The sequence below is a fragment of the Musca autumnalis genome, unplaced genomic scaffold, assembly GCF_047663935.1.
Source record: "Musca autumnalis isolate F117 unplaced genomic scaffold, ASM4766393v1 scaffold_4, whole genome shotgun sequence".
Taxonomy (NCBI): domain Eukaryota; kingdom Metazoa; phylum Arthropoda; class Insecta; order Diptera; family Muscidae; genus Musca; species Musca autumnalis.
Genome location: NW_027411977.1, coordinates 93,965,680 through 93,981,167, shown reverse-complemented (window position 1 = coordinate 93,981,167; position 15,488 = coordinate 93,965,680). Strand labels below are relative to the sequence as shown.

The 15,488-nt window shown below is 33.9% G+C and overlaps 1 protein-coding gene across 3 annotated transcripts in view; it reads left to right on the top strand.

Annotated features, from left to right (window-relative positions):
• The window catches only part of LOC141403873 (probable protein phosphatase 2C T23F11.1), a 54,312-nt gene extending 39,876 nt beyond the window's left edge, over positions 1–14,436 (top strand). For all 3 annotated transcript variants that reach the window (XM_073986926.1, XM_073986925.1, XM_073986927.1), the window contains 3 exons: positions 4–378; positions 453–786; positions 13,223–14,436. In XM_073986926.1, the coding sequence (XP_073843027.1) occupies positions 97–378; positions 453–786; positions 13,223–13,647 (1,041 nt within the window). In that variant the 5' untranslated portion in view covers positions 4–96 and the 3' untranslated portion in view covers positions 13,648–14,436. The remainder of the gene's footprint in view (positions 1–3; positions 379–452; positions 787–13,222) is intronic.
• The last annotated feature ends 1,052 nt before the right edge of the window (positions 14,437–15,488 follow it).

The following is a 15,488-nucleotide window of genomic DNA, read 5'->3' as shown; positions in this document are numbered from 1 at the left end:
CAGGAAAACTAATACAGAATAATTTTCCTGCTTTGTGAAATAATAACAATTGAAACTGCAATAACAATTCATTAGAAAACAACAAACAACAAAAATATGGGTCAAACACTGTCAGAACCAATCACCGCCAAGGAATCATCATATTGCCAAAATGAATTATTCCGAGTGGGTTCCAGTTGTATGCAAGGATGGCGCATTAATATGGAAGACTCCCACACACACATTCTTTCGTTGCCCGATGATCCGGGCACTGCATTTTTCGCCGTCTATGATGGTCATGGCGGTGCAACAGTAGCACAATATGCCGGTAAACATTTACACAAATTTGTTTTGAAAAGACCCGAGTATAAGGATAATGTTGAAAAGGCATTGAAGCAAGTAAGTAAAAAAATGAATTTTAGAATTTTCATCAATAATCAAAATGTGTTTCTTCCTACTTGTCGCATTTATAGGCATTTTTAGATATTGACTATGAAATGCTCTACAATGAGTCGTGGGGCGAACAGGTGGCCGGTTCAACGGCCGTTGTGGTATTGATAAAAAATAATCGTTTATATTGTGCCAATGCCGGTGATTCGCGTGCCGTTGCTTGTATAAACGGAAAAGTGGAAATTCTATCAATGGACCATAAACCAAATAATGAAGCTGAATCGAAACGTATCAGTGAAGGTGGAGGTTGGGTTGAATTTAATCGTGTCAATGGTAATCTGGCATTATCAAGAGCATTGGGTGATTTTACCTTCAAACGTAATGAAAATAAGAAACCTGAAGATCAAATTGTAACAGGTAGGTTGAATTGTTAAGTATTATCTAGGTTTGCATTTGCATTTTCTGCCGTAAAATTTACATAAGGTTTGTCCTTATACTTGATAATTTTTTCTAAATGTTCCTAAAACATTTTAACAACATTAGAAACATTTGTAATAATTATTACAAATTATCGGAAAGGTATATTATCGAGTACATGGACAGGCATATAGTCAGGCTTTTTTTTTGTGCTGCGTAGTGCGCTTACACCGGATCTCAGTTGCATCAAAACAAGTCTCACATGTCTACGCAGCTGTTGTTCTTCCGCTGCCACGCATGGTGGGTGATCTCCGAGGACGGTATCCATCAGGAGGTTCTCTTTTGTATCTTCCCAGCAAAATGTTTGTAGCCAAAGAAGTAGTTGAATCATGAATGCAAGTGATTTCGGACTACATCTTTTTACTTGAAAAAAGTCATGATTTTTACAAGGGCATGGTGCAGTGAGGATACTGTCTAATTTGCTTCTTAAGAACACATTTTGCATTAGTTCTTTGTAGTGAATAAATATACATTCCATGGAAAGTATTTTGAATTGATTTTTCGATTCATTTAAAAATTGATTCGCAAGCATGCAATTTGAGGATATGGGAGAAGTTAACATCTATTAAGCGAGGATTTTCACTGATTTGAGACCTCAAGGACATTTGGAAAAGGTATTTAAAAGAGTTGTGGTAACTTCTAATTAATATTTATGGCCTCTTTTTCTAGTTTCGTTCAAATTACTACCAAACTCATGTTTTTGCAGAACATTTTTCATTGAAAAAACAGTAGTTTGATAATAGTTCGATAGTATTAATGAAATTGAAATATAATGAATATAAAACAATGGAATATCATTTTAAAAAGCGACTGAGTGCAAATAAAAATCAAATACTTTTATTCTAGAAAGTTAGCTTTTATTACTCAAAAATACCCAAAAACATCTTAAAACGCTTCTTGCATAGTCATGCCAATAGGTATAGGCGATAAATATCTAAAATTGATTGCTGACTTCTTTCACGTAAAAAAGACATAGGGGGTTATCATGAATGAAATTTCCCCGTGAATTTTGTCCTTCCGCCGTTGCAACTTAAGGGAGAAATTGAAAAAATTCACGGGGAATTGCCGTTCATGATAACTCCAATAGTCACTTGCAATCATAATTCAACTACTTTTTTGGCTACAAACAAAGATGCAGTCTGATATTTCTTGCACCCATGATTATCTTTTTGGATACAAACATTTTGCTTAGTAATTAAAATGTCATAAAAAATTGTTTCTTGTGTTCTTAAGAATTTTATTTGCAAAAAGCTATTATAAATGTAAACATTGCTAAAATGTGAAAATTTTATGAAATGGATTCAAATCGGACATTGTCAAAATGTGAAGAACGGAATGTATTTTTCATGACTCTGCGTGGACTGCTTCTAAAAAAGCTATTCAATCACTATTTCACATAGAACAACTTCAAATAAATTTTGCTGGGTTTGGACCACCCTCTCTATATCATGAAGATTTTTCCTCACATGACAGTGCGAGGGGCCTTTTCGATAATGCATCGACATTTTCTTGTTGTGGCGACGCATCGGCAAACTCTTAGTCGTCTCCTCATGTAAATAGTGCCATCGCACAATGTATCCAAAATGGGGTTTTGTGTCAAAAATCTATATTTTCTAAACGGATGAAGATAGAGCTATGAAATTTGGATGACATGTTTACCCAATGGAGATCTTTTATTTTGCAGAGTTTGAAAGATTCATATTGTGGTGTATTTCAATAGTTATTTCAAACACATGGCAACACTGATTCTATGTTATGCTTTTTCTATTCTATCAATGTATCTTTTGTACTAATAACTATTCGCTACATTTTTAGTAACTGCCATTTTGCTTACTAGTTATTATTAACTTGTTCACTTCGATTTCAACTATCAACCAGATCAAAACGTTCGACTCCATTTTTATATTCATCTTTGTTAGTTATTTAATAAATAAAGTATTATTTAAACAATAATCAACGCGTGCTCATTTTTCAATTTAAATACACAACAAAGAATTGGCGACGAGGATAAAATCAAGTGCAGAGTTCAAATAAAATTTTGTGCAAAAAATCAATTTTATAATTCAACAAACACACATAACCTATAATGGATGCAAATCAATTGGCGCAACTATTGGATGCCATTACAACAATGGCAACCGAAAAGAAAAACCAGCAGCCACAAACACCTTCAATACCAACATTTAATCATATTGCAAATCTGTGCAGAATAAAATAAACAAATCTATGCTAAAGTGCCGTGTATGTGGAAGCAGTGGTCATGTACAACAAGTACGGAGACAGGCGAAAACGAAAGAAATCAAAAAGAAAATAAATCAACAACAACACATACATGCGATCAGTGCAATCAGATGATTGACTGCAATGCAGGCACTCACTGAACATACCCCATCAACAAGGGTATTGGTAAAAACAAAATTATCAATACAATCAATCAACTTCGAACTATCAATTCAACAATTCAAACCAAAATCAACCTTCAAAATTTAAATCTATTTTCGATGAAGGAGAATCAGTAAACTTCGAACAATCAAACCTTCAAATATCAATCAATTTCAAAAAAATATTCAAGCCTGGGAGAAATAGTGCAAATTCCTGAGTGCAAAGGGAAGTCACCGGCATCTACAAAATGGAGGAAAAAAAAAACTCCATACATACAAAAAAACTTTTCAAACAAAAAACTTTCAACCAAAAAAAAAAAAAAAAAAAAAAAAAAAAAAAAAACAATATTCAATTCAACAAATCGACGTCATCGTCAACCTATTGCGATGAATCAAAACATCGATCATCAATTCAACAAATAATCAACATGGTTCAAAATCAAAAGCTGTTTTTAGTGAAGTGCCATACCATCAATGAAGTTAACAAGATTCCTGTCTGCTACCTCTGATGTGCAAGACGTTCAAGTAGAAGGAAACTACCTTCGGCTCTGCTGACGGACCAAGTCCTTATTAAGCCTGGGAGAATGTGGTGTATTTCAATAGTTATTTCAAACACATGGCAACACTGATTCTATGTTATGCTTTTTCTATTCTATCAATGTATCTTTTGTACTAATAACTATTCGCTACATTTTTAGTAACTGCCATTTTGCTTACTAGTTATTATTAACTTGTTCACTTCGATTTCAACTATCAACCAGATCAAAACGTTCGACTCCATTTTTATATTCATCTTTGTTAGTTATTTAATAAATAAAGTATTATTTAAACAATAATCAACGCGTGCTCATTTTTCAATTTAAATACACAACACATATATTTTTAAATTTATTACCTCAAAGCGGCGGTACCGTTATATAGGGGCTATATCAAGATGTGGACCAATATTGACAATTTTTGGTTAGGAGATACTTTACTCGAAGAAAACATTGTATTTAAATTTTTAGATAAATCAGTTGATTATTATAGGTAAAATCCTGAAAATATATAAAATCGGGGAGTACCGTCATAGGTGGTATATTCCCAGTGTCGCAGTTGGTCACTATTGATCTATTGAGAAATTGATAGTTCGAGAGCTCCTCTAAATGTGTGTACCATTAGAATAATGCAATCCCGTGGAACTTTTTGTTATGTCCTATTAAAAACGACTAATTAAAAATATAAACTTAAAAACGGTTTCAAAACAAATTTAAGCAATTGTTAATACTCCAGGTTTCATAATATCGGATAGCAAAAAGAACCATTAAAAATGCCAATAACTCGTGATAGTATAGTGCACACAAAATCGACGAATTTCCTTGCTGTTTTTGAGTATTTTATTTTGTAGAAACCTTTTTTCGCTGCATTCTATCCCTCTATTGCCTCTCTGAGGCCTTTCCATGTATTCCTTTTAGTTTTACTCGCCTCACTCTTATAATCATTCAAACTCATACTCTTATACTCATTTAGTCCTAATAGACTTGTTATATGCCCTTATGCTGACTTTCCTGAAGTTTGCTACTTCTTTATTCTAACAAACTGGATGAGCTCTCCACCTTAGTGGGACTTCTCATAGGAATCACTTCAACTTCGCTGTGTGTCCTTACCTTCTTCCCATTAAACGTGTAGAGTAGTATTTTAATGCAAATAGGTATCCTGAACCAAAGCGATGTTCGTCAGCCGCCGCACCTTTACTTGTACCACACAAAAACCATGCTGCTTACAATCCTTCAGGTGACTGGGCGATGCAAAAACGTAGCCACACCAGTCCAACATATAGTTCTTCCTTACATTCGTTGTGAACTTCATTACACTTCCACCTCCATCCTTGAAGGAGTTGACCAAATTCCAGCTGTCGGTCTGGAGGACACCGTTCTGTTTCCCTATCAGTTACAACCGGATCATGCATTCCATTCATTTACTGTCTGGATGAAGAAATTCCTCGATTCTTCGTTCTAACAGCTGATAACCAAGCCGTCCATATGAACAGCTGCCCTCTCTAACCTAGATAAGAATGTTGCTAATGGTCTACACTCCAATATGTAGCTACACGTGAGAAACTTCCTTTCCGAAAGAAAAAGGATACTTAAAAGACGGGATTGAAAAAACATCGAGATGTACATGGGTAGGTTAATGTCCAAGTACCGAGAGTGGAACATTACATTGATTGCTTTAGTGCAGGTATACCATTCATACCTGAGGTCCCACTCTAATATGTTACATGGATCAAATACTTAGCGCCATCTAGCACAAGGGATATGTACCCGATGAAGAAGATATAACAGTGTCTGCGTCGCAAAGCATGTAAAAACGGTCTAGTAATTGAAATAATTGGGCCATAATTCTTTAGAGTTGGCAGATAAAAATCCTACATTCGCTAACCCTTTAAAATACAAATTTTAATTCGACATCGAGAAATGATTACCGAGAATTTTTGTCTCGACTCAGGGAAAAAATACGCGGCTTGTATCAGTGCTGTTAATTGCAAAAACCATATCTTCAGGGAAATAACAACAAAATAATCATGTGTTTATGCACTGGAGATAGTATTTTTGAAAAGACAGCGCACCCCTGTGGTGCGATTCTCTAACTCATTTTTGGAGTTAACGACAAATGTTGGTAAAATTAAAAGGCAAAATTGTGAATGAAAAGTTCAAATAAAAGTTGACAACACTTTTGCTGTCGGTAGAACTTTACGACTACTTTTTATTGGTTGCTAACTTACCGAAAAATATCGTTAATTACCGAAATTATAAGCATATTAATTTTACCGACAATTGCCGGTAACTCAAAAAATGAGATAGAGAATCGCACTACTGATATACTGTGGCTCTGGTCTGGCGAGAGGTTGTTATGTTTTTGATCTGCCTGCTTTGGCCAAAGTAGACTCTCAATACCTTCTTATATGTATATAAAATTTGATGTTGTTTATTTTTAACCACGTTTACATGAAAAACTTTATTACTTCAAAGTTTTAATGATCATCTTAAGATTTAGAACGGATTGAAATATACAATTTTGGCATAGCACTTATTTAATAGTTTTATACGACTTAACTCGACACACCTCGTTGTAATACCAATTAATAAATGTTAATTTACGTTTGGTCGACATTCCCATTTTCATGGTGTAATTCATCTCATGTTGAGTCTATTCTATTTGGCTTTGTTAGGTACATACACAGCTGTGTGTTCAAAATAATAGCTCACGCCAAGGGAATGGTCGAATAAACATGGTTAAACTTCTCCATTTTGGCCTATTTTGTATTTATTTAACATTGTACATATCCCAACAGTCAATTCATTAGCAATTATTTATTTACTGTTTACACCAACATTACAAATCGCCTTCAAATTTTTTGTTCAAAAAAATAGGAGTGCGAAAGAAAAAGGACAATAAAAATATTTTTAGTTGAGTTTAAGATCAAAATTGTCCATATTTTAGTTGACAGTAGTTAATCCAATAGATTTGACGGTTGTTTGAAAACAAAAGTTCTTTGGAGGTAGCCAAAAACAGGCTATTGTCCTTGCGGCGATTTTTCCCATAAATTGAGCACTTATTGGGTAACTCAATGGATTTTGTAGACAAAACCTTGAGCTATCTCGAACAATATATAATGATCGGTATCCCGGAAATTTGTGTATTTTGATCCTTGAGCCAAGTTAAATCCGGTTTCTATTACCACTTCACGTAATGATCGGCCAAAAAAGCGTATCTATAAGGCATCAATTTCTCGACCAGGTAATGTTTTGAGGTCCTCAGCATCTTAACATCACGCAGAATTCATTATTTTGTTCATATTTTGAAAATTGGATGATTGGCACATATGAGACATTTTTCAAAACGCTTTGTTAAGAAGCAAACTTTAAAGACAAACTTTTAAGATGGCCTAAGATTATGTTTTTTAGGTTTTGCATCATATAATACACAGTTTTCTAATGGAACTAACCTAAATGAAGTATTTTTGAGTGAAAAACGTAAGTTTATATTGAAAAATATATTACGGCGTATACCAACCATATTGCAATCCCAGCCTGCCTATCACAAAATGGCGCAAAAGTACATTTCAACCGTTCACGTTTTAAACATTTTTTGAATAGAAGCGAAATTGATTGCATGCACAAGGTTAACATCCTAAGGAATAATTTCCTTATAGAAATCACGAAGAACACTTGTTATATCTTCAACTTCGCTGTGTGTCCTTACCTTATTCCCATTACACGTGTAGAGTAGTATTTTAATGCAAATAGGTATCCTGAACCAAAGCGATGTTCGTCAGCCGCCGCACCTTTACTTGTACCACACAAAAACCATGCTGCTTACACAATCATTACTGTGACTGGGCGATGCGGAAACGTTCTCCCTTACATTGCTTGATGGAGTTTGACACTCTCACTGTTCGTTGTGAACTTTATTACAGTTTCACCTACATCATGGAATCCTTGAAGGAGTTCGCACATTTTCCAGCTGTCGGTCTGGAGGACTTCGTTCTGTTTCCCTATCAGTTACAACCGGATCATGCATCGATGTTGTAGCTATAATTCTTCGTGGGATCTCGGCAGTTGAGATTCCATTAATTTACTGTCTGGATGAGGAGAAACTTCTTTCCCGAAAGAAAAAGGATCCTTAAAAAACGGGCGTGAAAAAACATCGAGACGTATATGAGTAGGTTAATGTCCAAGTACCGAGAGTGGAACATTACATTGCTTGCTTTAGTGCAGGTATACCATTCATACCTGAGGCGCCACTCTAATATGTTATATGGATAAAATACTTAGCGCCAACTAGCATAGGGGGTATGTACCCGATGAAGAAGACAAAACAGTGTCTGCGTCGCAAAGCATGTAAAAATGGTATAGTAATTGAAATAATTGGGCCATAAGGCTTTAGAGTTGGCAGATACCAGAAGAGAAATGACTACTGATAAAGATATTTCCGAGAATTTTTGTCTCGACTATTACTGCTTAGTCTGCTACCAGGGAAAAAATACGCGGCTTGTATTAGTTCTGTTTATTGCAAAAACCATATCTTCAGGGAAATAAGAACAAAATACTCACGTGTTTATGCACTGGAGATAGTATTTTTGAAAAGACAGCGCACCCCTGATATACTGTGGCTCTGGTTTGGCGAGAGGTTGTTATGTTCTTGATCTGCCTGCTTTGGCAAAAGTAGACTCTAAATAAATAAAATTTTATGTTGTTTATTTTTAACCACGCACAGTGCCCGATTTTCCGAAAAACCTGGCCAAAACTCTAAAAATGAATGGATTTTGACCTAACCTTTGGTTCTTATGTTTTTCGGGCCGCTGATTACATTTTTGATATTTTTTAACCCTCAGGCGGTCATTTAAGTGGTCTTTTTGGTCCCTCCTCCTATAAAATGTGATCTTATCGTATCAAAATATTCTACAAATTTGTTCGCCATGAATTTTTACTATGGGTCCTAGAATACACAAAAACTCTATACCTCACCTAAACTCCAGAAATATGCAAAATTATAAACACATTTTAGGGTTAAGGGCGTACTTCATGCGAGTTTTGGCAAAATTGTCATACAAAGCATTATTTTAGAAGAATGCCGTCAAAGACAAAAATGTTCTCGGCTAAATTTTACTATAATTTACCAATGAAAAGAAATCTCTATTTGCATTACATACCAAGAAAATATCGGTATCAATTTTGTCAAAAAACCAAGAAACTAAAATAGGATTGCAAGCTTCCACCATTTCTACAGTTTTGGAAATATTTGAGTTAAGATCACTTGGAATCCTTGCACTTTAGGTGTGTAATGTCTTTGGTAACTATACTGACAAGAATGCGAGGAATATTTTTCTTAAAAAAATTAACCCTCGTGCGAGTCATAAAAGGGGTCCTTTTGGTCCCTTTTTCCACAAATCTTTAAAATCTCCTATAAAATGTGATCGGATCAGACCAAAATATTCTAGAAATTTGTTCGCCTAAAATTTTACTATAGGTCTTAGAATATACCAAAACTCCAAATTATACCCAAACGCCAGAAAGTGACCCTATACTATATTCTGACATTCTGAATGAAAGAAAATCTGTACATACCTGCAAGACAAAACATCACATAAAAACAAAAAGTGCAAATATGTGCAGGATGTTTCGATGGAGATTGGTAAAAAAACCCTTCCTTTTTTATGAAATGATAAATTACACGGCCCAACTCAATCTTACTCACAACTATTTTCATAATTTATTGTGAAAATTGATCTTGAAAAAAATTAACAAGTACGGACATCAATTATTAAAGAACGCACAATTCATTGGCGACACTGAACATCTTAATTACGTTTCACATACCTTTCATTACAATTACAAAAAGAAAATATTTAATAACCATTGTTTATTTTGCATATAATCATAGATTTATAAACAACTTAAATATTGAAAAGAAAAAAATCCAAATAGGGTCACTTCGACCTGCTTTTATACCCACTTATTAAACAAGAAATGTATATATTTTTTTCATAACTACATAACTGGGATCCTATATACAATGTCTGAAACTTTTTAGTGTAAATTAATCATTTTTTTCGATTTTTGGCCAGGTTTTTTTTGAAAATCGGACACTGTGCCACGTTTAGATGAAAAACTTTATTACTTCAAAGTTTTAATTTTCAGATTTAGAACGGATTGAAATATACAATTTTGTCATAGCCCTTATTTAATAGTTTTATACTACTTAACTCGACACACCTCGTTATAATAACAATTAATAAATGTTAATTTACGTCTGGTTGAGATACCCATTTTCTTGGTGTAATTCATCTCATGCGACTCAACATATTCTATTTGGCTTTGTTAGGTGCATATATGTATGTATAAATATGTATGTAAACATTACCTTCCACAATTTATACGTTTTAAATAGCTTTCATTGAGAGATTAAGTGGTTTAACACATATTCATATACGTATTTAATTTATACAAAAAATATTGTTGTACATGCCGAAAATAATAAAAACGTGTATAAAAATATACAGGAAACACTTATACTCAATATTTAATACTTTTTTAATGTTTAAAAATGGCCATATATTTATCAATGGTATAAAATGTACGAGGATTGTTATTAAAGTTTAAAATGAGTTATTCGTTTAATTATTTCAATATTACTTTATTCATTCTGTTCCATCTCGAATAAATTTAAAAATGCAACTTGTATAAAACATCCTCATACGTATTAAAAATATACTCTTCTAAATAATACAATATATAACATTATCACAATATTCTGAATAGGATTCTCTGTTCGATGATCTGTGATTGTGAATGAAAATGTGCGTGGGCAGCGGCAATCGACGTAATTTTTTTCTTTTGTATGTTTTTTTTTCTCTTGTTTATTATAATAGACATGCCATTCTTCTGATACTACAGGTGAAAAAAGGAACATAACAACAATAAAAAACATAATATACTATGTATATGGTATTGAAAGACTTATTAAATGCCGGTAGTATTTCTTGTTTCCCAAGCATTGTTTTCATTTCTTTTTTCGAGGAATTGAATTAAATGTGGAAATATACAATCTTTTGGATAAGAATAATTGCTTTTTGTGATCCATATGATCCATATCCATGTATAGTAAATTGATTCACTTTTTCTGGCTGGTCTAACAACGTTTTCTTTATTTAATTTTAAGCACTATAACCTTATGGAGTTAAACTACTATATTAGTAATTACAATTCATATACCTTAAAAATTAATATATACTAATATATTAATCTGTTTAATAAAATTAAAAATAAAATAAAATTAAAAATGTTACATTCATTACAATAAATAATATCTGCCATGTTACCCCATTTGCCGAAATGAAATTTCTTGAATAGGTTCGTTATTTTTAAACGCAGAAGCTTGAAATTTTGCATGAGCATGTGTTGTAGCTTTTTGTATCAGATTCAATCAAAAAACTAATTTTGATTTGTTTGTAGTTACGTCTTTGGGTGACGATATATTCTTGATCAGGCTAAAACTCTGAGTATATCTAGCCATGTACCTCTTTTTGTCTATTGTAATCATGCATTTTTTTCAAAGGCAGGTCAAGTTTGAATATATTAGTACCTCCGCATTTTAGGTATTTTGGAGATGTTGGCTGCATGTTTTATCCAAACCAACCACAATTTAATATTTGAGGTTGCCAGTGGTCACAAAACTTCTCCAACAACAATTGTCGACATAGTTTCATGTTTTGTTATAGTTCCCATATAACTGCCTTCCGCTTTTATGTATTTTGAAGATATTAGGTACAGGGAATACAAATTTAGGCCCTGGGAACTGAACGTTTTTTTACTTGTACTTGTTGAAACTACTGACCTTCCTGAGGTTAGCAATTTTTTTTATTTCACCAAAATTTTATTTCACGTTGAGTACTCCTACCTGGATATGATAATGGGCAAGACTTTTCAAACCATCCCGAAGAACACTTTCGCGATCTTCAAATTGTCTATCAACATCCCTCGATGTGTGATGTTCTGGAATTTAATTCAGTCTTTAATAAGCGTTAAGATTTGAGTGCCTCCCAGTTGGTCCTTCTCGGATTTCTGTGAGACGTCTGTCTTGCACTTCTTTCTATACGAGACTTGGAAATGTATCGCTTTGTGATCCAAAAAGGAACACTCCTCCGATACCCTCCAGTCCGATATAGATATATCCTCCTTACTTGTAAAGGCCTGCGTACATAAGCTGCTCTGCCTAATTGCCTTGCTTTCCTGCTTAATTTTTGACATAATAAAAATAAAAGAATAAAGAAGGCCGAGGAAATTTCGAACTGGGTTACCCTTTTCTTTTTTATTCTTTTATCAGAAGTAAGCAAGGTAAGCAGGCAAGGCAGCTTATGTATGCAGGCCTTAAGAGTGAAGTCTATCACCTCCTCTTTTACCCTATACTGCAAGTTGGCCGTATTCCCCCTTTTGTATACTCGCAGATTTTATTATGCTTCCATAGAGGAAGTGATAAGTATTTGCAATCCCATTATCAAATTGCAACTGTCCAATGTCTCACCTACTAGTTTGGGTACCAATTGACTTGGTGGGTCTGGTACTTCATATCCACTTCGGTTCGTGTAAGGGAGAGGAGAAGATTTCCAGCCGTCGCACTGCAGTGATGCAGTTTTATTTGCACCACGCAAAGACAATGCTACCTACGTTCTTTACCGAAGCCATCCCAAACGGAAATACAGCTCTCTTACAGTCCTTAATATATTTCCCGCTCTTGTTGTCCACTTCATCACGGAAGGAATTGAGCAAATTCTAGCTGAAGATCTGGGGTAATCTGTTCCGCTCCCGAATCAGCTACAACTCCTCTGCCATACCCGAGTCAGGAGGTGTCACCCATGTTGTGACTGCAACTCTGCGTAGGATTTCGGCAGTAAAGATCGTTACCAGCTTGCAGCCCTCTCAATGTACGTTAGAGTCATTAATTGCTAGGATAAGGTATGGAAAGATTTCCTGACACCCATGAAAATCTCTACCCTGCCAAAGCTGCTCTTCCTTTCATCCGCATCGTCAGAAGTTATGACCTTCCTCAGACGACTCCCACCAGCAACCAATAGTCGTCACTGATCCTGTCTTCATGATCAGACGTATCAATGATTGCTACCAGAAGGTCACGGCTCGACCCTCCAACAATCTCTACCAAGCACGCTAAAGTTAAGAAACGTGTCCTCAGAGAACGCGTGGGTCTTTTAGGTGTCAGGGATTTCTCTAAATTGTTATTAGTCCTTAAATCCGAAAAGTTCAGCAATTTCTCCAGATTTTTCCCGATCTAATCAGGACTCTAATTTTTCTTTGTATTACCTGATGATTTTGAGATACTTCCTATTATGTATTTCATAATTTTGTATTTTCTTTGTATTCCATTTCAGGTGACAATATGTACCTTCATACTTTCTCAGTAATATAATTTCATTATATCTTATTTTTTATTTTTAGCCTACCCTGATGTTGAGACACGCACAATTGACGAAGACTGGGAATTTCTTGTGCTGGCCTGTGACGGTATTTGGGATGTCATGAGTAATAAAGAAGTTATTGATTTTTGTCGGGCACGAATTGGCCAGGGCATGTATCCCGAAGAAATTTGCGAAGAACTGATGAATCACTGTTTGGCACCCGATTGTCAAATGGGCGGTTTGGGCGGTGATAACATGACCGTTGTTTTAGTATGTTTTCTTCATAACAAACCATATGCGGAACTAGTAGCGAAGTGTGCATCATCATCAACGGTCAACGGCACTACAAACAATGTCACAGCAGATACAACAACGACGACGACAACAACGGCTATCAAAAAACCCCAACAAAATTCAACACCATCATCACTGGAAGATGAAGAAGAAGAATTAGATCTAAAATAACAGCATAGTTCTATCAAATCAAACATATGCCACTTAGTCTCCTCCTCGGACTCCAAATTGTTTGTGGAGTTTTGCCTTTAAAAAAAGATAACTGGTCGTTTTTAATTATTTTTATTTGATATTGTTTCAACAAGAACAACAGCAACAACAAACAAACATCCCTCGTTTATTTTTATAAAAAATTAAAGACATTTGCGTGAAACAAAGGCAGGCCTTCTGTATGTCTTTTATCTGTGGAAAATTCTTGTAGGTTTTTCATTCTTTATATACAAATTGTATCATTCACAGAAAATGTCAAAAAAAACACTTTCCATTTCCTATTGCAATCTACAGATGGCAATCCTTTATGCTTTGTTGTGCTTCTTGGAAACTGGGAAAATCCTAAATTGTTACTTAAATAAGTTTTCTGTGTTCTATACCTATTTTATTATTCATTTTACTTATATATGTAAACTTATATTTTTATTAAATTCCCTTACCTCTGTGAAACAAACACAAACTAGTATTTTAAAATCCCTTTTGGAAATTGTAATCATTACCCCTATTTTTTCTCAATTTTTTTTTTGTTTGTATTAAAATTAAATTGGTTTTTGGTAGAAGTTTGGAATACTATTATTGTATAGAAAATTAATAAAATTATTTTGTTAATAAATGTATTATGTACGTATGTATATTTAAGTTTCTCATGCAAACAAATGTTAAATTGTTATTTAAATTACGAAAAAGAGAAGATAATTACCAAAAAAAAAAAACAACAACAACAAAATAGAAATGATTTTTTATATCTTATCTCTTTCATTTATTCTTTATTTCATTTTGATAGAGAAAGTGTCTTGGTAGATTTCAACTAGCACAACAAGGATGTGCGGTAAATTTTTGAATAGGTCAAATCTCTAGTGAATGCTTATATAGGGAGAATATTAATTCTTTATTTACGTAGTATACATACAGTGTTGCGCATATCAAAAGCAACAAATCCAGGATTTTACATTAATTCAATTTTTGGATCCGTTAAAATTTTTTTAAATGCAATATTTTGTTCCCAGTTGTTCTTTGTTATGCACAGAGAGCTTTCAACAAATTGTTTCTCTACTTTGTAGTTGGATGGGATAACAACAACAACAATATTGACTGATCCTCGAAAATGGGGATTGCAAAACAAAAGCAACAATAGAATATTATTAAAAATTGTAGTGTCATCGGTGTTAATTAACTGTACTTTTGATTTAAATTTGTCTTTTGGGGGGAGGTATTGTCATTTTAGAAAGCATTTGCATTCGTTATCCTAACAGGGTTGCCACTTTCTACCACTTTTCCCATGGTCTGGGGAAAATATCATAATACCATCAAAATCAAAATTTTTTTTCTCGTTTAAAAATTTAAATTTTGAAATATTCATTCGGAAAGTGTATTAATATCAACCGTTCTTTTGTTTGAAGTATAATAGAAAAGTTAAATAACCGAATATTGGTAAACACAATACATCCAGGTGTAAAACCCCTTGAGGTCAACGGCACATTGTGGCTAAAAACGTTGGGGAAAGTTTAAAAATAATGCGAATATGAGCTTCCAAGAATTAGTTGGGACTCTTATTTTCGATATATGACCCAGAGTACTTCGCAGAAGAAGTTTTGAAATCAATTTGAAAAACTATACAGCTCCCAATTCAAACGACACAATTGTCAAGAACCCATTGTTTCAACCAACAGTGGGTAAAATATCGTCATATGGCTAAATAATTCAGGTTTTTTATATTTTTTGTTATTAAATCTTATTTTTAATATAATTTATTTAAAAAATCATATTGGGTCGTTTAAACCATACAATACATTGAATTTTCT